The sequence below is a fragment of the Somniosus microcephalus genome, chromosome 5 (assembly GCF_052327205.1).
Source record: "Somniosus microcephalus isolate GS21.2 chromosome 5, FLI_Smic_1.0, whole genome shotgun sequence".
NCBI lineage: Eukaryota > Metazoa > Chordata > Chondrichthyes > Squaliformes > Somniosidae > Somniosus > Somniosus microcephalus.
Window position 1 is genome coordinate 81481761 of NC_140991.1, and position 25347 is coordinate 81507107.

Genomic DNA, 25347 nt, shown 5'->3' on the forward strand with positions numbered 1-25347 from the left:
AGCCCGACCACCGATGGAAGAGTGAAAGCCAAGCCTGCTGAATCAAAGACTCTCAGGAAAGGTGGTTCCAGGGGAAGCAGCTTTGCAACTATCGTCACTCAGGCCGAGGAAGAAAGGCCCCAGAACTCATCTCCCAAAAAGAGCAGCACAGTGACGCCTGCTAATGCCTTTCAGAAGCCATGCTTATTCTGCCAGAAGAATCATACATTGGATTTCTGCAGCGACATCAAAGCACAGCCACATAAGGACAGAATCGAATTCCTGAAGTACAACGGCCTATGTTTTGGATGTCTCTCTCAGGGGCACCTGAGTAGAAACTGTAAGCAAAGAACAACATGCAGAGAGTGCACTCGGAAACATCCCAGTCTGCTGCATATCCATAAAGAAGAACAAGTCTCTAAGAAGAGTGAAGAAAACAATACCGACGAGAAGGTTGTTTCAAGTGCTCTGGTGTCGCTAGAACCAGAGACTTGTGGACTCACTGGGGCCGGTGACAGTGACTGTATTCTTGCCATCGTACCAGTAAGGATCAAGTCTAAGAGGAGTGAGAAGGTTGTGGAGACTTACGCCTTCATGGATCCAGGTAGTTCAGCAACGTTCTGCACAGAATCACTCATGCGACAGCTGAACGTTAGAGGCAGAAGAACAGAAATCCTATTACGCACCATGGGTCATGAGAAGTCAATGCAAAGCTACATCCTGTCAGACCTAGAAGTGTGTGGACTTGAAGAGAAGGACTTCATAGACCTGCCTAATGTTTTCACACAGAGGGAGATTCCTGTTAGAATAGGGAACCTAGCCCTGCAGAAGGATGTGGATAGATGGCCCTACCTAGAAAAGGTGCGTCTCCCATACATTGAAGCAGAAATTGGCCTATTAATTGGAACCAATGCCTACAAAACTATGGAGCCATGGCAGGTGATAAACAGCAAGGATGACGGACCCTACGCCGTCAGGACAGCCCTTGGATGGGTAATCAATGGACCGGTAAGGAGAGATGATGGCCACAAGTCGAACAAGGAGGAACGACAAAACGTCACAGTTAATCGCATCTCTGTCGCAAGCATTGAAGAGCTGTTGATACAGCAGTTCAACGCAGACTTCTCAGAACGCAGCTGTGAGGAAAAGACAGAGATGTCACAAGAAGACCATCAGTTCATGGGTTTGATGACAAGGTCTACACAGTTCATTGATGGCCACTATCACATTGGTTTGCCACTGAGAAGACAGACCGCGAAGATGCCGAACAATCGCTGCATAGCAGAGCAACGCGCCATCAATCTAAAGAGAAAGCTGAACAAGAACCCCGACTTTCACGAAGACTACAAAGACTTCATGAGAAACATCATAGCGAAAGGCTATGCTGTAAAAGTGCCCGAAGAACAGTTGAACAGAGACGATGGAAGGGTCTGGTACATTCCTCATCACGGGGTGTATCACCCAAAGAAGAAAAAGATCCGTGTAGTGTTTGACTGCGCCGCCTCATTCAGAGGAACTTCATTGAATGACCAGCTGCTTCAAGGTCCTGATCTTACTAATACCCTCATTGGCGTCTTGACTAGGTTTAGACAAGAGCTCGTTGCCATGATGGCAGACATAGAATCAATGTTCTACCAAGTCAGAATCCCTGACGAAGATGCTGATCTTCTGCGTTTCCTTTGGTGGCCAGATGGCGACGTTAGCGAAGCGATGGTGGAATGTAGAATGGCCGTACACCTGTTTGGAGCCACATCATCTCCCAGCTGTGCAAGCTACGCTCTCAGAAAAACTGCAGAAGATGGCAAAGGCAAAGCACCATCCGAGGCTGTGGAGACAATCTTCAGAAACTTTTATGTCGATGACTGTCTGAAGTCCGTGTCAACAGAAGACGATGCCATCGCACTGTCAAGAGACCTTAGAACTCTGTGTTCGAATGGAGGATTCCATCTGACTAAGTGGATAAGCAACAGCAGAGCAGTTCTAGCTTCTATCCCAGAAAAGGAAAGAGCCACTGAAGTCAAAGATCTGGACCTGAGCCACGATGTCCTTCCTATCGAGAGAGCTCTTGGTGTACAATGGTGCATCGAGTCAGACACGTTCAACTTCAGGATAATGGTGAATGAAAGACCATCCACAAGACGAGGGATTCTCTCCATGGTCAGTTCCATCTACGACCCTCTCGGATTCCTGGCACCACTCATTCTGCCGGTGAAGCTGATGCTACGAGAGCTGTGTAGAGACAAGAGAGGATGGGATGAAGATATCCCAGAAGGTCAAGCTCAGAGATGGCACAGATGGCTGACAGATTTGCAACAACTTTCTAGCTTCAACGTCAGTAGATGCATCAAGCCCGCGAGTTTTGGAGTTACAAAGACGGCTCAACTACATCATTTCTCGGACGCCAGTGAGGACGGCTATGGCACGGCTACCTACCTCTTGCTGACAAATCAACAGGGCCAGAAACATTGTGCCTTCCTCATGGGAAAATCCAGGGTGGCTCCGCTGAAGCAGGTCACCATCCCGAGACTGGAATTGACGGCAGCGGTTGTTGCAGTTAAAGTTGACCAGGTGATGCGTAAAGAGTTACAGCTCCCATTAGAAGAATCTGTCTTCTGGACGGATAGCACGACGGTGCTGAAGTATATAGAGAATGAGAAGATACGCTTCAAGACCTTCGTAGCAAACAGAATCTCATCCATTAGAGAAGCTACACAACCATCTCAATGGAGGTATGTAAACACCTCATTAAACCCAGCAGATCAAGCCTCACGGGGATTGAAGGCTGAAAACTTCATGAGGAGTGAAACTTGGATACAAGGCCCAAGTTATCTGCTGGAAACAGAGAGATCATGGCCAGAAAGACCAGATATGCCAAGTCAGATTACTGAAGACGACGTCGAAGTCAAGAGATCAGTCACAGTAAATTTCATAACTACGAAAGAGAACTTTGACACAGTGAACAAGCTTGTTAACCATTTCTCAGGATGGCACCAGTTGAGGAAAGCAGTTGCATGGTTTCTAAGGTTGAAAGAGTTGCTGCTACACCTGAGCAGTAAGAGAAAAGAGTACCGAGCCACTATCAGTCAGTCTGAAAGTAACCCTGATAAGCAGAGAATGCTTCTACAGCAGTATATGCATCAGCACAAGACCACATTGAGCAAGAATTCATTGACCGTGGAGGATTTGGCCAAGGCTGAGAAGGAGATAGTTTGCTTCAGTCAAAGACAAAGATACCCAGAAGAAACCGAAGCTCTACAGCAAAATACTCCAATCAAGAAAGGTAGTCATATCTACAAGCTGGACCCTACACTGCAAGATGGAGTACTGAGGGTGGGAGGGAGACTAAACAAATCTGCTATGCCAGAGGAGGCCAAGCATCCTGCTATCCTTTCTAAGGACCTCCGGGTTGCTACTCTCATTCTTCAGCATATACACCAGAGTATTGGACACAGTGGGAGGAATCACGTGCTTGCGAAGCTAAGACAAAGATACTGGATTCCAGGAGCTAATTCCGTAATAAGAAAAATACTCTCTGAATGTATTGTTTGCAGACGGTTACACGCTAGAGCTGGGGAGCAGAAAATGGCAGACCTGCCTGAAGACCGTTTGTTACCAGACAAGCCCCCATTTACAAACGTAGGGGTGGACTATTTCGGGCCTTTCGAGGTAAAGCGAGGACGGAGCCTTGTCAAGAGATATGGTGTGCTTTTCACTTGTTTGACCATCAGAGCAGTTCATATTGAGGTGGCACACACGCTTGACACTGATTCCTGTATTAACGCCTTGCGGCGCTTTGTCTGTAGAAGAGGACAGGTGTCCATTATGCGTTCTGATAATGGCACTAATTTCGTCGGAACGGAGAGAGAACTACGGGAAGCTATTGAAGGTTGGAATCAGCTTAAAATACAGGAAGCCATGATGCAAACAGGAATTAAGTGGATCTTCAATCCTCCGGCTGCATCCCACCACGGAGGTGTCTGGGAAAGACAGATACGCACCGTAAGAAAACTACTCAGTTCTGTACTGAAGCAGCAAGCGCTGGACGACGAGGGACTCCAAACCATTCTGTGCGAGGTCGAAGCCATCATTAATGACCGACCGATAACTAAGACATCAGATGATCCCAATGACCTCGAAGCCCTGACTCCGAACCACCTGTTGTTGTTGAAAACACAGCCAGCCATGCCCCCGGGAGTCTTCAAAAAGGAAGATCTGTATGCCCGTCGGAAGTGGAGGCAAGTTCAGTATATGTCAGACCTCTTCTGGACCAGATGGACAAGAGAATACTTACCTCTGCTACAGGAGCATCAAAAATGGTCCAAAATAAAGAGGAACTTCATCGTCGGAGACATTGTCTTAATTGTGGATGATTCAGCCCCTAGAAATTCTTGGTTGATGGGAAAAATAATTAAGACCATGCCAGACTCCAGAGGCGTCGTTCGTCGCGTCTGTTTGCAAACCAAGACCAGTACCCTGGAGAGACCGATCACAAAGCTCTGCCTGCTACAAGAAGCAGCGTGAAAGCTCCTTGTATTGTAAATATGTTGAACTCATTAGTTTATGACTCTTAATGTTTGAGTAATTGATATGCTTCATGTGCCTAGTCAATTAGGGGCCGGAATGTAAGAGCCATAAAAGCTTAAGAAGATACTTTAAAATAGTGGCTAAATGGCATAATACAGTTAATTTACCTGAACGACTTATTGTATTAAGAAACCCCCTATTTTCTTGCTCCAGTAGTATAGTCCGACACCCCCTTCATTCTTGCCACAATGGAACAGTCCCTAAGCCACACATGGGTGCAGCCATCTTACAGTTTTAAACTGCACGTGGTGAAAGAGGCAGAAGCTGTGAGGTTTGGAGCAGTACAGTTTTTGACCGTGTTCATTTATACGTGTTTGCTTTGTAATTCTGTTTGTTAAGTGTTATAGTAAACCATTTAAAAAGACAAAGCTACGTTTGGGAACGTTTTATTTCGACACGCGTCTACTCGATGTTAAAAGCCCCACAGCCCAGTGGCCTGCCTGTTTGGAAACTAAGAAGCGCCACTACAGCTTAATTACACTCATTTATAGGGTGCAACTGAGCTGAAGATTGAGACCTCTAAATCACACATAGCAATACAATAATACATTGTGTACTACATGGTATAACATTCCTGTCCTTATAAGGAAGTGTTTCCTTCGACTTACCATAAGCAATGCTGGAGAGATCCATTGGTAAGATATTATAAAAAGTCAAGTCAAAAGTTCAAAAATTCCTGAAGAAATTTATCAAAACGTGCATTCGCTGCTCACGATGCAGTCTCCTCTACATTAGGGAGACCAAACGCAGTCTGGGTGACCGCTTTGTGGAACACCTCCGTTCAGTCCGTAAGGGAGACCCCGAGCTTCCGGTCACCTGTCACATTAATTCCCAGCTCCACTCCCACTCTGACCTCGGCCTCCTACACTGTTCCACGGAAGCTCAGTGTAAGCTCGAGGAACAGCATCTCATCTTTCGATTAGGCACTTTACAGCCTTCTGGACTCAACATTGAGTTCAACAATTTCAGACTATAACCTCGGCCCCTATTTTTTCAGGCTGCAGCTGTTGACGATTCTGCCATCCCCATTCGCAACATTTAACCCCTCCTGCCTTCCGCCCTATCACAGACCGTTCCTTTTATTCTTTCTTCCCCTCCTCCCTTTCCCTGCCTCGGCACCTGCTTAAAACCTGTTACATCTCCAACTTTTTCCAGTTATGACGTCGGGTCACAGACCTGAAACATTGGGCTGGATTTTGCCGGCGCTCAGAGAGCCCGCTGTCAACCCGCCTCCAAACAATTTTCCCAAGTCTCGGGTCCCCGATTTGCGCATGGACCCGACACCTAGCGGGGGGAAGAGGATTGAAGCCAATTACCTGCCTATTAACAGGTAGTTGCTAGTAGTTGACAGGCTATTTTTAAAATTTTGCCGCTTTTGCCTCGGGTTTCCTGACATCTGGACACCACGCCAGGTAAGTGTGGCGTGTTGTGAGTCTGCTGTAATGTTTCTAGATTGATGACAGCTGCAGAAGTGGTGTGAAGGATCCAATGGTGCACTGGTGAGTCTCAGAGGTAAGAAAATGTTGGGAAATTCATTTTTAATGCATTTATACATTTCTTTTAGGTAACAAGTTTTGAAATCCATATCCAGTGCCACCTCATTGGGAGAACCTCGCTCACCAGTGACAGATCGCGTCTGTCACCTCACCTGCAGCTGCTATCTATTCCAGCCTATGGAGGGAGTCACTGGAGATCCTGGGTGCAAGAGCTCACTTTTGTACAGTGATTGTCAGTGTTTGCAGCACATCAATGCTGTCAAACACGGAGAAATCAGCCGTCAAAAAAAATTGTGCGTGGTCCCTTTAAGAAAACCGACAGATGACGCATCATCAAATGATGTCATCTGACCGGCTTCCTCTTAATTGGTCGGCAAGCCCACAGGGCGAGCTTAACAAGGTCAATCATCTGTGGGCCGGATGCAGTTGGGAGCGGGACTGGAAGCCGGAAACCACCTGACCCGCAGCCAACCCGCCTCCATTGAAAAAATCGCAGCTGTTAACTCAGTTTCTCTTTCCACGGATGCTGCCTGGTTTGCTGAGTGTTTCCAGCATTTTCTGTTATTTCAGGTTTCCAGCATCTGCAGTATTTTGCTATTGTATCAAACCGTGCTGTTTGCAAAATAATTACAAAGTTCCCATAATGGCTCAAAAAGGAAGTGCACTGTGTAGTTTGGTACCAACCATGCCAACAAAGCATGCCCAAGCTGACCTATGCTGACTTTGTTGATGGCAGCCAGGGGATCATTGATGGATCTGCATTGGACCTCAGTATTCTGAGCTGGAGGAGGGAAGGGAAGCAGCAAGGGTTCCATTTTTTGATCACTATTGCTAGAAGTGTGCATTTAGGCATTGGGCGAGGACAGCATTTGACTCAGCACTTAAGTAGCCTGCAAAAAACTCATGTCTGAGTTTAGACATGCAAAATGGTCATTTTGAACATATTAAAAGTAGGACAAGCAAAGAGCATCAAGTTCATCAAACCCGTCCCTCTAATCAATGAAGCAACCTTGCAACCCCCTAACCATGCTACTTCTTGGAAGAGGACAAAACACATCAGAGAAAAAAAATCCGCAGCCAATTCAGGAAAAATTCTCTAAATTCCTCTTGAATGAAACACAAGAACAAGCCTCTGCGGAAGGGGTAAGAGATAAAATTAAAAGGAAAAAAGGTAGTCGGGAAATTTTGACTTTGCGTGATGGTGTAAAATGGGTCATAGCAAATTGGCATCCCATTTCCATCTCTTCCAATTTTTATTTCCATTGAATTCACCCAGTTTACACCATCACACAAAGTCAAAATTCCCCCCCCCCCATTGAATTCACCCAGTTTACACTATCACACAAAGTCAAAATTACCCCCCCATTGAATTCACCCAGTTTACACTATCACACAAAGTCAAAATTACCCCCCCCCCCACATTGAATTCACCCAGTTTACACTATCACACAAAGTCAAAATTACCCCCCAGTGATACATAAATCATTATTTAACTTCACACTGTACAAATTCACCTTACAAAGCAGGATAAGATGGGGTTGTTTTCTGGGTTGGTGCTGCTGGCAGCATTCTTCACCCACCAGTCATTTCATGGATTTCCTAATATGCGTGGCTGGTGGGCGAGGTTCCCTGCCGGTAGCATGAACTCAGAAAACTGGCTCTGAAGTTACCTATTTACTGCTTTATTTGGGTCAACAAAAGTAGCAAAATATATACTAATAGTAAGTGTAACACCATTAGAAAATTCTGATAGTATAAATTCTAGTGCATTCGGTTATTGTGGTTGTCTTAAATATCGTTTTAAGACATTTTGGAAATGAGCTCAAGAAAGTCACGCAGTAAGAGAAGGGCAAAGTTTTGATACTCACTTGTAAAACCATGCTGCAACCCCCAAGACAAGAGCTGCCATCAGGATGGTCCCTGCGATGGCACCTATAATAATATTGGTTCTAACTGATCCTGCGACAATGGGAGAGGAACACAACCATTAATCTCCTGAGAAACCAGTAAGTAACCATTTAAGCTTAATTTGCGTATGTTCCATATTGCTTCACACCGTCATTCACTCCAGTCCTTAATACATTATGAATATATACTTAGATACATAAACGGGGTTTCTGTCAATCTTCTGCCAAAGTTACGGCAACTGATTGGGGGAACCCCCTAGGAAATTCCCAGTATTAATGCATTTCAATTCGTTTCATGAGGCCACTCTGTTCTACCAGTCTATTAGAGAATTAAATGCTATTTGCCCTCTTGAGTATTTGATGATTCATTTTCAATGGCATTAAATATTAAAACCTGACTATTTGTAGATTGATACAGTCTAATATGCTGAACAATTCTTAACTTTTCACTATACAAAACAACAGAATTAGTCATGCTTTTAGAACAACTAAGGGCCACGCAAAATATTGATTTTCAAAGTCAGATGGGTCTATTGTAATTGTTTATTTAAGAAAATATCAGGCTTACATGAGCCACTTACCTTTATTTATGACTATACCTTCCTCCTTCTTAGGCAGTCCCTCGGAATCGAGAATGAGTTCTCAGGTGACTGATGAGTCCAATGCGGGACCTACAGTCTCTGTCTCTGTCACAGGTGGGGCAGACGGTGGTTGAGGGGGCGGGTGGGTGGGGTGCTTGGGTTGACGTGCGGGTTTGACTATACCACACTTAGTGCACTACATAGGTATTTCACAGTGGGAAACCTGCATAGTTCAAATTCCTTTCAATTATGAACTTCCTGGCAATTAATAAGACCCACTAACTGCCATTTTAAAAGAACACAAAAGGATTTGCAAGTTTCAGATCTCGAAGATCACAGGAATTAAGAGAACCAGGGACTACAAATTTTAAATGAGGTTGTTTCTTCATAATTACATCAAATTATTTTTAAAAAATACAGAATCACCAGCAAAAAACAGTACCAACTAAAAATGAAAGATGTGAAATCTTTTAGGAATAATTAAGTTTGACAGAAATTCAGTAATATTAGGTACAGCTTCAGATTGTGGCAGTAGATAGAATTATCTAAAAGAAGAAGATATAAATGAGAACACGCACCTTTAGAATGAGCAGTGTAAATAGAATTTGAAGTTTGGTCTCAAATTTCTCAAAAGTAAAACTAGTAAAACCAATCTGATACTACATACAATGTAATCTAATATTACATGTGTTATGGCTTGCTTATCCACAGCTGTGGAGATAAGTACTTCACAATAGATTTTGATGGGGTCTTCAAATTTCTAAAACTATTCCTATGAATTTCCTCATAGTTAAATCATTGTGATAATATCCCACAATGTAAATTCCAATTTACCCATCCCCCTGCCAATTATATTGATTTTAAAATGTTCATTTCTCCTCATTGTAGACTGAAAGATGATATAAAACAAACTCTTTGAAAGTTAGTATATTACACTTCCATCAAAGATTGTTCTCAAATAGGTGGCACAATTATTATTTCAACACGTACAAAAGTAGATGTTGTCAGTATTTGTGTAACAATGGTTTACCAATGTTATGCTGTAACTAATGGCACAATGTTAACACAGGTTTTATAGGATTTCATTATAATAATGGTTATTTTACAGGAGGGAGACGTTTTTTAAAATCTAAACCCGATGGAACAACATCAAGATTCAATAATCATAAAATCGTGTCTTTTCAATTTTCCTGCTGAATTATATATTAGGCCATAATTTGCAGTGGCAGGGCAATGAACAGCATCCGCCGTTAGTTAGTCTTGCCCTTGCCCAGTTAATGGCGATGATAGTTTGTGCGAGCTGATAACAAGGCAGCGAGGGATCTGATTAAACAGGACAAGCAACTGTGTATCTCCTTAACCAATTAGATTGAAGGATTGTGAAATGAACAGCGCAAGAACAGAGCAAAAATGTGTAAATTAGAGTGGGTGAATTCAATGTCAAATCAGGTACAGAAAGAGAAAGAAAGATTAGATTAAGAAAGAGGAAAAAAAGACAAAGAAAAAGTAAAAAAAATTGGTTTTAATTTAAAATTTTACATTTTTAAAATCTCCAACAACAATTAAAACCTGAAGAAATGAGACTCCACAGTTATAATAGTTAATTTTCAGTGCAGGGAAGTTTATTGGCAGTTACTTAGCACGTTGTTAAAAGGGTACTTAGACTGAAATGGACAAGACTTGACTTTCTGTGGCGAGTTTAGTTCATATCTACCATGCAAATACAGCAACTTCATGCCATTCAATGCATTTCAACGGTGAGCCAGCCAGCGAGATGCCATTTTCATGGACAGCAACTTTTGGATATCTGCATTTAACTGCACATCTACCCTCACCTGAAGTTGCTGTAGCATTTGTGCATAAATAACAAAAAGCCTCATTAGCCTCACCATTATTTTGACAGCAACATACAGCCCAATGTACTGCATTTTCTGTGATACTAACAGAATGAGACAGCTATAAAACCTCACAATGAATACATGTACAGTAATTACATTTTATAATACTAGTTAGATATGGGTGTTTGTATAGTATGTAAGCTTTAATACAAATTAGAAATGGGCACAATGTGCAACATTTTCTCAATCAAAATGCGAGAGACGCTGATTTATTAAATTCTCTTTTTGTCTTTCTGGATTATAACTGTTGTCCTTATGAAAGAGCTCTGTTTTAATGAGTCGCCTACCTTTGGTAAAATGTAATTACATTCTGATCGTTTCTGTTCTTCCAATTAACAAAGTTTTTATGTTAATAAAACCATTTCTTATCTGCCTAAACCAGCTAAGGCCACAGTTACTTTACTGCAATCATTGAGTATAATCTGTTAGACAAAGAAGAATTAACTGCTATTTTCTTGCCTCTCCAGCAGCAACTGCTTCTGGCCGTCCCTGGACAGAGGCCAACTTTTCATTACTTTTGTGTATACTCCGTTCCACCATTTTTTTTTTGGTTACAGTTTAGTTGCCAGCTCTCCAAGAGAGAAAGCTGCCCTTTTGGTTAATTCTATCTGCTCCATTTATAATTCAGTGATTTGGCAAAGATGATGCACTCTATTCAATCATTATGACCAAAATCAAGCTTCATCCCTGCTCTGGGCTCAAACCAGACTTCGAGTCTCGACTAATATTCCTCCCATCATCCGCATGATGCACGGCTCCAAACTTAGCCCCATTAAACTCCATCTCTTCAATCTGTTTTACATTCATTGGGTTCACAGGGTTAGAATTTAATTTTGGCTGCCTGGTATAACCAGGGTGGCAGTGGCCTGAAAATGCATGTCGCCAGTCGCTGCCCAATAATTAAAATCGAGCCCTAGTTTCTGGGCTAACCATTCCCTCCTTGGAAAACTGAACAATCACGCTGCAATATAAACTGTATGGGACACTTGGGCCTCGATTTGAACCTCGCTCCCTAACCCCCGACAGATGGGAGAGGGTCGAGGGGTTAAAATATTGGAATAATGCAAACCCGACCCCAACCCGCTGCATTTCAGGCCGCCATAATATTTATAGCGGCAATTCAGGCCCTGGACGAGGCGCTCACTAAAAGCAGGTGGGGGCCTACTTAAGATTCTGAAGTTGCAGCTCGATAATGTCATTGGTGGCGCGATGTATTTTTAACCTCAACACGGGGGGGGGGGGGAAGTCCCACGCTACCTGTTGTTTGGCAGCAGAAACGTGGCGGGAGGAGTCCGGTAAGTTTTACAATTTTGCCTGTTTTTAAGCTCCTTGTGGACCAGGAGGAGCAGGAGTGCTCCCCCCAGGCCTCACAAGGAAGCCTTCGGCCTCCCCAGCCCCGGCCTTTAGGGTATCATGCCCAGACCTGCCCCGTCCCAATCGTACCCAGAGCCTTCATTTTCCCCCCTTGCGATCATGCCCAGCGCCTTCCTCCTCCACCTCTGACTGCCAGGGACCATCCCAATCTGGCTGGGTGCCAGTTGGGAGTTTACACATATTTATTTAAATAAGGCCCAGCCATTAGGATCGGCAGGGCCACCACGTCCCCGGCCTTGCCGGGCTCTTTGCCCACTGAAGGGTTTCCTGGCACCCTGTACAGATAACTGTAGCTGTAGTAAAGACAGCTGCTTTACGGTAGCTGTAGTAAAGACAGCTGCTTGACGGCAGTCGTATAAATAGGAAGCCATCTTGGCCATGCGGCAGTACTGCACGAGCTGGCACTAACTCAAGACCTAATAAAGAGTACTCAACGATATCTACACGTAAGCCTCTTAATACTAAGATATAAGATAACATTACATGGTACCAGGATTTATAGAACGTACGATACGGGCATACCACAACAATGGAAGGGATAAAGCCACCAACTAGCCTGCAACTTGAAGGAAATCTGGACGAAAATTGGTGCGAATTCAAACAACGCTTTCTTCTCTACCTCACAGCGATTGACGCCACGACTAGCACTGGAACACGTAAGGTAGCTTTGTTGCTAACAGTGGCTGGCTCGCAGGCAATCGAGCTGTATAATACATTTACGTTTGCAGCTGAAGGTGACAAAAATGATCTGGACAAGGTGATAGATTTGTTCGATAAATACTGCACACCTAAAAAGAATGAAACGTTCGAGAGATTTGTTCACTCCCGCGTGCAAAAGCAAGGAGAATCCTTTGATGTTTTTCTGACGGACTTGAAAACAAAAGCACAAACATGTAACTTTGGAGACTTGAAGGAATCGATGATACGCGATCAGGTCGTTTTCAGAATACTTGACAAGAAGGTGAGGGAGAGAATGCTTAGGGACAATGACTTAACTTTGGATGCTGCAGTAAAAATATGTCATGCTAGTGAACTCTCAGCCATGCACACGCAAACATTCGATGGGAGAACTACAGCAACGGGCATGAGAGCGCTGGGACTGGGCAACCTACCAGTGGATGTAGTACACAGAAGGGACACAAGAGGGCGCACAGAGTTCAGGACTATGACGCCATATGATTGCAGACGGTGCGGCAATAGACACGTGGCAAGACAATGTCCGGCTTATGGGAAGAACTGCGCAATATGTAAAGGCAGGAATCACTTTGCTAAAATGTGCTTTTGGGAAGAGAAAACCGAAGGTAAAAAGACAGTGCATGCTATTGAGACTGAAGACACGGAATCGGAGACTTTGTATGTTGGAATGGTGCAAAATGACTTAAAACAGGGTAAAGATATGGAAAAGGAAGTACATTCCGTAGAACTAAAGACTGAAGTTTGGATAACCCCCTTGCTGGTAAATGGCACCATTGTTCCCTTCAAGCTAGATACAGGTGCTAAGGCAAACCTCATAAGCTGGAGTGATGCACAGAATCTCAAAGTGAGACCAAAAATACTGAACAAGACAGTGGCTTTGAAGGCGTACAATGGACAAAGTATTGAAACAAAAGGAACGTGTAGGCTGAATGTTAAGGTAAAAAATCGCATTCACCCATTGACGTTTGTTATAGTGCCTGAAGGACATGAGTCACTGTTGGGGGATAAGGCATGTGTGGATTTGGGCTTGGTAAAACGAGTCTATACTATTAATGAACTGAACTGTGTGCAGAGTGCCCCCCAAGTCAGTACAAATATAAAGCAAGATGCTATAACACACAAGTACGCAGATGTATTTCAGGGTTTCGGAGCACTGCCCTTTACATACTCCATCAAACTGAGAGATGATGCACAACCTGTGATTCACGCACCCAGGAGAGTTCCGGTGGCCCTCCGTGAGAAACTGCGGAAAGAGCTAGACCGCATGGAGGGACTAGGTGTCATAAAGAAGACTGAGGAACCGACTGACTGGGTAAATTCCATGGTTTGCGTCAATTCAAATAAGACTGATAAATTGCGTGTCTGCATGGATCCCAAGGACTTTAACGCTAATATAAAAAGAGAGCACTATCAAATCCCTAAGAGAGAGGAAATAGTCAGCGAAATGACAGGAGCAAAATTCTTCTCCAAGATGGATGCCTCACATGGATTCTGGCAGCTGAAACTTGATGGAGAGTGCTAAGCTGTGCACCTTTAACACCCCGTTTGGTCGATACTCTTACCAGCGCCTGCCCTTCGGCATTAGCTCCGCCCCAGAAATCTTTCACAGAGCAATGGAGCAAATCATCGAGGGCCTGGATGGTGTGCGGGTGTACGTGGATGATCTGGTAGTATGGGGCTCCACTCAGGGAGAGCACGACACCAGACTGGAAAAAACACTTCAGAGGATATGGCAGTATGGACTCAAACTAAATAAAGACAAATGTCAGTTCAGCGTCAATGAAATCACATTCCTCGGGGACAAGATTTCTGCAGAAGGGATTCAGCCAGACAAGTCAAAGGTAAAGGCCATACATGACATGGAAAAACCAAAGGACAAGAAAGGGGTTCAGCGGGCCCTTGGCATGGTTAATTACCTAGAGAAATTCATTCCAAATCTGGCAGTGAAAACCGCTCACTTGAGAAAACTGCTGAACCAAGAGACAGAGTTCCAATGGGGACATGAACATGAGAATGAATAGAAGGGGCTGCTACACATTCTAGCAAGTGAACCCCTACTGAAGTTCTTCTGCCCTGAAAAGAGGACAAAAGTGTCCACAGATGCCTCTAAGGATGGATTAGGGGCTGTCCTTCTACAGGAAGATGAAGGAGAATGGTGACCAGTGGCATATGCGTCACGCTCCATGCCGGCTGCAGAGTGCTGGTATGCGCAAATAGAGAAGGAGTGCTTGGGCTTGGCATTTGGGTGTGAAAAATTTCATACCTACATCTATGGACTTCCCAAGGTTATCCTAGAAACTGACCATAAGCCACTGCTAGGGGTCGCAAAAAAGAATCTGTGTGACATGTCATCACGGATACAGCACCTAATGATGAGACTACAATGTTATGATTTTGAGCTCACATATGTGCCAGGGACACAAATGTCCACAGCAGATACACTATCCAGGGCTGCGCCTCGTGCCACACAAAACAGTGAAACAGAAGAGGATGTGGCCCTTCATGTGGATATGGTCTATGCAGCATTGCCCGCCTCACAGGAACAACTATCAAAGATAGCCACAGAGACATCAAAGGACCCTGTTCTGAGGAAAGTGATGAGAAATCTTCAAGAGGGTTGGAAGAAAGGGTCATGTAAACAATATCATCATATTCAGTCTGAGCTTTCTGTGGTCAATGGACTATTGCTTAAGTGTGACAGGATTGTAGTGCCCATCTCTATGCGACGAGAAATGCTTCACAGGATACATGAAGGGCACCTGGGTGTGGAAAAGTCAAAAAGGAGAGCACGTGAGGCACTCTACTGGCCAAACATGAACTCTGATATTGACCAGATGATCAGTGAGTGTGCTACATGTCAGGAGTATAACTACAAGCAAACAAAAGAGCCCCTCATTACCACAGAGCTCCCATCACAACCTTGGGAAAAGGTAGGAACTGATATTTTTCACTACGAAGGAAAAGACTATTTGTTAGTTATTGATTATTACTCTAATTATCCTGAGATTGCTCTCCTACCCAGCACCACGTCAAGAGTTGTGATAACTCACCTGAAGTCAATCTTTTCCAGGCAGGGCATCCCTCTAACTCTGGTCTCTGATAATGGCTCTCCCTATGCCAGTCATGAGTTTTAGTCGTTTGCTACAGAGTATGAGTTTAAGCATGTAACCTCCAGCCCACTCTACCCTCAAGCCAATGGAAAAGCGGAGAAGGGGGTACAGATTGTGAAAAGACTATTAAAGAAAGCAGCACACAGCAGCACTGACCCATATCTGGCCATGATGTCGTACAGGGCGGCCCCGCTGGAAAGTGGCAAGTCTCCAGCTGAGCTCTTACTGGGTCGCAAAATCCGTACTCGACCTCCCAGGCATGTCACACCTGATCACAGAGATGAGGTATGGGCAGACAAGGCCCAGAAACTTCAGCGGAAACAAAAAACGCTCCATGACCGCACAGCCACTGCACTAGTGCCTCTACAGGAGAAGGATGTAGTTTGTATTGAAGGGCCTGGGTCATGGAATCAAAGAGCAACCGTTCTACAACAGGTCGCCCCCAGGTCATACAGTGCCATGACAGAAAATGGCAATGTGTATCGCAGAAACAGGAGGCACCTACTGAAAACCACCGAGACCTATCAGCCGCAGGAGGACAGAGAGGATGAGCTGATGATGGAAATCCGACAGAGTGACGAGGAGACGAGGACAATGCCACAAAGTGATGAAGTACACAGGGGTGACAATGAGACAAGGGATCCGTGTGGTACAGACATGAACTTAATGGACACAACTGGGTTGGCCCAGCAAATACCCGCTCAGCTACGCAGGTCACAGCGCACCAGAAAGCCTGTCGTTAGACTCGACCTGTAGACAAGGGAAAGACTGTAAACAGCTAATGGACTTCTGGGTGTGGGTAGTGTTTATATGTACCGGCAGTTATTGCAAGGTATAGTTACACTGACAGTTTTTACATGTTGTTAATAGTAATTAATAGTAGTTACACTGACTGTTTTTATATGTTGTTAATATGTGTTCTGTAACTGTAGTAAAGACAGCTGCTTTATGGTAGCTGTAGTAAAGACAGCTGCTTGACGGCAGTCGTATAAATAGGAAGCCATCTTGGCCATGCGGCAGTACTGCACGAGCTGGCACTGACTCGAGACCTAATAAAGAATACTCAACGATATCTACACGTAAGCCTCTTAATACTAAGATGTAAGATAACATTACACACCCTTCTCGTCTCCCCATTAATATCGGAGCCATGGCCCCTGAATATTTACATAGCAGTTAGTTGCTGACCAGCCATGGAGTCCTTCTGGCCTATCTCTTTCTGTCTGAGACAGATTATTCATTTTAACAAAACAGGCTGAGAAATGTTTTTTTATTTAAAAAAAAACGACCAAGGCATCAGAAATTTAAATATATATCTCCTAGCCATAGAACATCTATATTCTAGGGTTACTGTATGAAAACAAAATGGGCTTTTGTTTATGAGTGAACCTGCTTTTTAACCCTATATGACAATGACCAAAGCCAATACTATAACACATTTTAGAAAGAAACTTCATTTTTGTCACATAGCCCATACATGTCAACCTACTAAACTCAAAAAGCTGTGAAACTGCTTCAAAAAAGCTGACACAGCTCCCAAAAACTGACAACTCACAAAAGCAACTTACAACTGATGAACAGCCTTGAATAAAGCTCTATGATCAAGGTCACTGCTTCACGGTGACAATGTAAAATTTTGTTTTGATTACGTTGGATTTTAATTCGTGTTTTAGGATCACATTCCGCAATTCAGTTTTTTTTTGTGAAAAATGAAACCCAATTCTGTCACCCATGACCTACAAAAGCTATGTACAGTACAATGTGTGTGCAATGGGGGATGAACTTGCCATTTAAGCTACAGCAATACGCTGTGTAAAAGGTTCCACTGAGATTTAAAAAAAGTAAATACCATCAGCAATAGGCATGTCCATATTGTCTCCTTAGGCACTTAGGTCTGTACTACACAAAAGAAACTGCATTGGATGAGCTTTATGGGCTGTATAGCTTGGGCTCACAGACCATAGTCTGGACAGCCCTTCCCTAGACCAATATGCATAAATGTATCCAAGATGTTGAGATGCAAAGGACAGTTTCAAAATAAGCTGGTATCTGATGAATCTAAATAATTTTGAGCAAATAGCAACTTATTTCTGTGCAAAGGTGGAATTAATTGGGTGTCTACAGCTCATGCTACTCAAAAACTCCATGTTTGCAAAGATTATAGGCTTTCCATATGTTATAATTAAATAAATCTATCATCTTTATGGCTTTAACTTTGACGTTTCAGGTATACAAGTCACTCAGTCGTGACCACAAGATTACCTCCAAATCCAGTGCGATTCATTTCTACTGCATATGCACTAAAAAATCACTTATGTGCAGGGGAGATGAATCACACTGAGAACGTCACACATGCACAGTAGATGTAAACTACACTGGGTTGCAAGGTTGTGTGGGTGATTTTATAGATCCAAAATTCCACAAGCAATTCAGGCACAAACAGGCATACAAAAAACTGTCTTTGCTCAAAACATGAGCAGTTGGCAACTAAACTGCCTTCCATCAACCTTCTATTCATGGCTATTTAGATTCCTCTCAAACTACTTGATCTAACAGATCATATAGGCTTGGTTCTCTCACTGCATTGCTCCTTCTTATCAATGATCTCCTTCATTTATCATCCAACCCTATCCAATCTTTTGCTAATGTTTCTACTGTAGATTCATCATATATTCCTTCAGATCATATGTCCACAAGGCTGTAGAAAAGGTTAAGGATGTCTCAGTTTTTTTTTCATAGAAATTCTTACAAATATAACATTGTTTAGGGGTAGAATTTCCAGAAACCATATTGAAGGGATTCAAAGAGACAGTGAAGGCAGAGGTGGGCAGAGAGTTGGGTGGTGACAATATGTTCAGGGTCTTAGAAAGTAAGGGGAGGTTGAGGACAGAAATGTTAAGGGCATTTTCTTTGGAGCTGGCAAAGGCCACAGTCTTGAAAGATTGCAGGAGACAGCTTTAGGAAAACAAACTACTGACGATACAGTAAATATTGGTCTGAGGAGGTGAGATAATGAGTTGGGTTGGGAGGGAGTCGAAGGTGCAGCGGGTGGCATTCATGATCTTATTGAAGGCCTTTGGTGGTGTTGGAAGAGATGAGGAGAAGCTGCAATGTGATGTTGGGTAAAGTAATGACATAGCAACCTGGGGAGGAGTAAGTGGAAGACACTCCTGAGGCAGACCAGTGAATAGTCACAATCATTGAGATGAAGAGGTCGATCAGCTTCTCACACTTGGCTTTTAATTGGTCAGAGAAAATAAAATAGGTCAGACAAGGTGATCTGTCATAGAAAAGAGTTACCATGTAGGATAATCCTGGAGTAGTGGAAGGATTTAGATAAGGAGAGGGAGGTGATCAAGCCAGATTTGGTGGTGGACAATTAGGCTACTTGTGCATTAGAAGCACTCCAGCAGCAAGCCTCAAGGTTAAGAGTGCGGAGGTGGGAATTATACAAATGGGAGTGGGGAAAAGTCAGCTACTTGTAGGGGAGGGCAACATTAAAGACAGAAGCAAGGGAACTGTTGACATAGCTACTGCATTCAACCTGCTCAAGTAGAGGGCCAAAGGAGAGGAGGTTGGAAGGAGAAACAAAATCAAAATTAATAGGCCTAGAAATTCAGTGGGCTGCGCCACCAGTTAGCGCCTAAAGAGGGCACTCAGTGGCTTTAGCGCCACTGGCCGCGCCTCCCGCGATATTTAGCTGGGGCGCTAATGGCGGCGTTAACCTGTTGCGCTGTGCCGCCTCCGATGACGTCATCGGTGTGCGCAGCGCCCCGCTACCGCCCCGATCTCGATATTTGGCAGCGACCGCCGCTGTAGCGCCGTTCGCAAATGGCGCCCGGTTCACGGGGTCTTCCTGTGGCGGCAGTGGTGCAAATTAAGGTGGAGGTGCGGGGCGGCTGTTTTTTCCGGCGGCCGCCTGCCAGCACCTCCGTCCCCGGCCTCCTGATCGCCCCCCGCGGCATTGCCGGCTGTTTTCCGAGAGCCTGGCACTCCTCCTCGGTGCCGGGCTCTTTTGCCGGCACTCGCAATCTCTGATCGCGCTGGTGCAGGCCCCTCCCCCTTAAGAATGGGAGGAAGGCCTGCAGTACCGCAGCACGCCGTGCCGCAGCGTGTGGCGCTGCGGCACGTTGCGCTGCGATATTCAGTTTCAGCGCCCTAAGAGGGACGCGGAACGCCTCGAGCCTCGCCCCGTGTCCCTCTTGGGGCGCTCAAGCTGAATTTCCAGCGGTCGCTACTGCTCCAAACGCTGCGCTAAATCCGGCGCCCAGGCGAGCTTGGCGCCCTCTTTGCGGCTTCACCCAATTTCTCCCCCATAGTATTTATAGTTACATCAACATTTAACAATATCTTGAAAATGATCTATAGGGTAGATTTTATGAACTTACGGTTCATTTGCAGAGCTTCATAGTCTGGGAGTGTATATCGGATGGAAAATCCTGTGGGACCTGCTTTTTGATGGGTGCACTCGGTCTACATGTCAACCCTCATGTCTCTAGATTTGGTGTCACTGCAACAGTCATTCAATTATATGGTGTAATTATAAAAACAGGCATTTGTGACCATATCTTCCATTAGATATTATGATTAGATAAAGGGGGTGAGAATTTCTGTTCGGGGGGGGATGGGGGGGGTCACCCACTCGTCCGCCATAACTTCTGCAGAAGAACCATGGGAACCCTTGAAGAACTGCGAGTTGTATGGTCCTTTCCACTGAAAACAAAAGGGAAAGTTCTGCAACCATATGTGAACAATCATGTCACTTGAAATTTAAGACATCCTGTGGCGATTTCAAACTGATCTCAAGTAGTAAGGACTTGACTACAATTAGCAATACTCATTAATAACATAGAAGGCTAAAACATTTACAGCGGGGGGAGGTGGTTATCACCCAGTTTTGGGCAGTTTAGGGGCACTGCTGGCTCAAATTTGCCACTGATAGACTGCACTCGAATTGTAAATGAGGTTGGCTGGACATAATCAACATTCCCACTCAATTTCCACCCCAAACTCACAAACCTGGTCCTCCTGAGCAGAACGGACGCCAGGTCTGCTCCACTCAAATTTTCCTGGTGTGGATGTGGCCAAAACTGCACTCAGTTCTGGGCACCGCACCTCAGGAAAATTATATTGATCTTGAAGAGGGTGCAGCGCAGATTCACCAGAATGGGGTTAAAAGGGATAAATTATGAGGACAGGTTTCATAAGATTGGTTTGCATTCCCTTGAGATTAGAAGGTTGAAGGGTGAGCTTATCAGGGTGTTTAAAATTATAAGGGGATTCAATAGCATAGACAGAGAAACTATTTCCTTTGGAGAGGGAATCCAGCGCAAAGGGGCATAATCTTAAAATTAGAGCGAGGCCAGTTAGGAATGAAATCTTTTTTCACACAAAGGGTAGTGGAAATCTGAAACTTTCTCCCACAGAAGGCTGTGGATGCTGGGTCAATTGGAATTTTAAGACTGAGACTGATAGACTTTTGTTAGATAAGGGTATCACGGGATATAGAGCAAAGGCTGGTAAATGGAGCTAAGGAACAGATTAGCCATGATCTAATAGAATGGCAGAACAAGCTCAAGGGGCTGAATGGCCGACCCGTTCCTATATATGGTAGTTACCTACCTGTGTAATGTTGCAAAGAGCACACTATTACTTAATTTACACAAACCTGATCCTCCTGTTCTTGTTACTGCCTTTGGTGTATAAATACTGCAGTCACTGCCATCCCAGTATGGGTCGCAGACACACTTTACTTCATTACTGCAAGCCTGTAAATGAAATAATAAAATGAAAGAGTATACCTACATGTTTACTTCTGTTTTTACTCCATGTTGGAACACATAACAATATTGACAATGAATCAAAACCTGTAAGCAATATTTAATTAACCATTTACTCTCATGTTAATATAGCTCTTAAGCAGTAGATGAAGTTAATTACTAAATGGCACCTTTTGCTTTGAAAGTGGGACATTATTATTTTGTACTCTGCATTTTGAAAAAGGCCTTTTGTAATAATGTAGTTAATCATTAGATTGAGAGGATTTTAACACTGCATTTTAACCAAGCTCAGGTTACATAGGCCTGGTTATGTAGTAATTAATGTGTCCCAGGCCTATGTAACCTGAGCTTTTCTGTGTCCATTCGCGTGCACACTTTGGCTGCCGCTCCGGACCCGAGCAATTCACTCCTATTTCCACTTTTTGCTCCCCCTTTTCCTTTTCTCTTTCCCTCAATGACCGCTCTCTCCTGCCGTCATGCCTCCTTTCATCTCTCCTCTCTCGGATACTCTGCCCTCCCAAATCCTTCATTACTCTTCGACATTCCTACTCTCCTGCCACCGTCCCAGGCTTGACTCCCTCTTAGATAAGCCTACAGCTTCCATCTGTGCCTCTCTTGGCATCCTCCGAAAGGCCCCCCGAGCACTTGTCGTTGCCTCCTCACGAGCAGCAACCCCAACTATCCCATCCTACTCTCTTGTTGACCTTCCCACCCAGTGCGCCTGCTGGGGGCTAATCTGGCCAATGTCCTCCTCGTCCAACTCACCCCTCCCAGCGCTGACCCTGTGGACCCTGGCAGTGGATCAGCCATCACCTCTCTGCATCGCCCTCCAGAATGTCCGTTCACTTGCGAACAAGGCCCTTGCCATCCTTGAGCTTATCGTGGATGATTGCATCGATATCATGGCCCTGATGGATACTTGGTTGAGGGGTGATGATACCTTACCCTTAAATGAAGCCTCCCCACCTGGCTATACCTTCCATCACTTGCCCCGGCCAGACTGATGTGATGGTGATGTGGCTCTCATCACCAAATCACACCTTGGTCTGTCCCCCTACTCCTCCGGCACTTTCTCCTCCTTTGAGCATATCATCTTATTCCACCCCTCTCATCTCTCATTTAAAATTTTCATTCTCTACTGTCCACCCAAGTACCATAAAAACATTTTTACTGAGATATCTTAACTGCTTTCCTCCCTCAGCCTCTACACCGAGAGACTTCTCATCCTCGGTGATTTCAACCTCCATCTCAATTCATCGTGCTCGCTCTCCTCTGAGTTCACTACCCTCCTATCCTCCCTTAATCGCTCCATACATGTAAACTCCCCAACCCATATTCACGGCCACCCCCTCGACCTTGCCATCTCACGTGGCCTCACTACGCCCATCGTGTCAATCGTAGATAAGGCCATCTCTGACCACTTCCTCATATTGCTCTCCAACTACATCTCCCTTCCCGCCGCCACCCCCCCCCCCCCCTTCCTTCTGAGCCACCCCTGGAAAAAAACTCTCTCCCAACTCTCTTAAAACTGCACTTACGAAATCCCAACTGTCGAGCCTTTGGCCCTCCATTCATCACATTTCTGCAGCTACCGATCTGCTCAACCACACCCTCACCATTACTTTTGATGCCCTAGTCCCTATTAAAATGAATACTCTCTCACACCCTGGCCGTTCCCCCTGGTATGGCCCTCACCTTCTCCCCTTTAGTCTAAAAGACGCAGACTTGAATGGATATGGCGGATAACTGGTTTAGCCATCCACCGCCAAATCTGGCTGGACCACATAAAACATTATTGGATCCTGCTCTCGTCTGACAAAATTGCTCACTATTCCAGAATAATTCGGGAATGCAAAGATAAACCCCGGCTCCTATTCTCTACTGCTAACCATCTTCTTAAAGCGTTCTCCCCTGTCTCCTCCACCCTCACCTCCGACAACAAGTGTGAGGAGCTCATGGACTTCTTTGTCTCTAAGATTGAGATGATCTGTTCAGCTGCCTTTGCCACTTCCCTTCCTTCCCCAAGCCCACTGGGCCAAATTTCCTCTACGGTTCCCACCTGCCATAGCCCTGAACTCGCATCTTCTCCAGTTTCTCTCCGATCTCTCCTCACGACCTCTCCGCACTCATCTTGTCCATGACACCCACCTCCTGCTCCCTCGACCCTATTCCTACTAAATTGCTGACCATGCAACTTACTTTTCTGGCTCCCATGTTAACTGATATTGTTAACGGTTCTCTCTCCTCAGGTACTGCCCCCATCTCCCTCAAATCTGCAGTCATCACCCCTCTCCTCAAAAAAACTCGTGACCCCTCCATCCTTGCAAACTACCGCCCCATCTCCAACCTCCCTTTCCTCTCCAGAGTCCTTGATTGTGTTGTCGCCTCCCAAATCCATGCCCATCGTTCCCGCAACTCCATGTTTGAAACTCTCCAATCAGGTTTCCACCCTTGCCAAAGTACCAAAATAGCTCTCATCAAAGTCACAAATGATATCCTTTGTGACTGTGACAAAGGTAAACTATCCCTCCTCGTCCTGCTCAACTTGTCTGCAGCCTTTGACACGGTTGACCACTCCATCCTTCTCCAACGCCTCTCCACCGTCATCCAGCTGGGTGGGATTGCACTCACCTGGTTCCATTCTTATCTATCTAATCGTAGCCAGAGAATCACCTGCAATGGCTTCTCTTCCCGCTCCTGCATCGTTACCTCTGGTGTCCCCCGAGGATCTATCCTTGGCCCCCTCCTATTTCTCATCTACATGCTGCCTCTTGACGATATCATCTGAAAACACAGCGTCAGTTACCACATGTACACCGACGACACCCAGTTCTACCTCACCACCACTTCTCTCGATCCCTCCACAGTCTTTAAATTGTCAGACTGCTTGTCCGACATCCAGTTCTGGATGAGCAGAAATTTTCTCCAATTTAAATATTGGGACGATTGAAGCCACTGTTTTCGGTCCCCGCCACAAACTCCGTTCTCTAGCCACTGACTCCATCCCTCTCCCCAACATCTGTCTGAGGCTGAACCACACTGATCGCAACCTTGGTGTCATATTTAACCCTGAAATGAGCTTCCAACCACATATCCACAGCATAATTAAGACCGCCTATTTCCACCTCTGTAACATCGCCCGTCTCCGCCCTTGCCTCATCAGCTCATCCGTGTCTTTGTTACCTCTAGACTTGGCTATTTCAACACACTCCTGGCTGGCCTCCCCACATTCTACCTACGTAAACTTGAGGTCATACAAAACTTGGCTGCCCGTGTGCTAACTCGCACCAAGTCCCGTTCACCCATTACCCCTGTGCTCACTGACCTACATTGGCCCCCGGTTAAGCAACGCCTCGTTTTCAAATCCCTCCACAGCCTCGCCCCTCCCTATCTCTGTAATGTCTTCCAGCCCCACAACCCCCACCCCCCCCAGAGATATCTGCACTTCTCTAATTTTGCCCTCTTGAGCATCCTGATTATAAATCGCTTAACCATTGGTGGCCGTGCCTTCTGTTGCCTAGGCCCTAATCTCTGGAATTCCTTCCCTAAACCTCTCCGCCTCTCTTTCCTCCTTTAAGACGCTCCTTAAAATCTACCTCTTGGACCAAGCTTTTGGTCATCTGCCCTAATTTTCCCTTATGTGGCTCGGTGTCAAATTTTTTGTCTTATAATACTTCTGTGAAGCGCCTTGGGATGTTTTACTATGTTAAAGGCGCTATATAAATCCAAGTTGTTGTTGTTGTTGCATCAAATGAGTAAAGTGTAATCCCCATAATTTCTCAATGGTTATGCCTCGACCCAAGGAATCTACAATTGCTGACGCTCCACTTTCCCAATATATTGTAAGGAAAGGGTTAATCAGATTGTCTTGACATCTGCTAATGTTATACTGCTATTGATTTCTCTTTATATTGTAGTAATAGTAACCATTAACTTTTGCCT

At 44.8% G+C, this 25347-nt stretch overlaps 1 protein-coding gene across 1 annotated transcript in view; it reads right to left on the reverse strand.

Annotated features, from left to right (window-relative positions):
- Nucleotides 1-25347, reverse strand: part of LOC147117152 (disintegrin and metalloproteinase domain-containing protein 22-like) — a 173969-nt gene that overhangs the window by 48360 nt on the left and 100262 nt on the right. The window contains exons 13-14 of the mRNA XM_085987893.1: nt 21294-21393; nt 7928-8018 (exon numbers count right to left, since the gene is read on the reverse strand). Coding sequence (XP_085844019.1) covers nt 7928-8018; nt 21294-21393 — 191 coding nt within the window. The remainder of the gene's footprint in view (nt 1-7927; nt 8019-21293; nt 21394-25347) is intronic.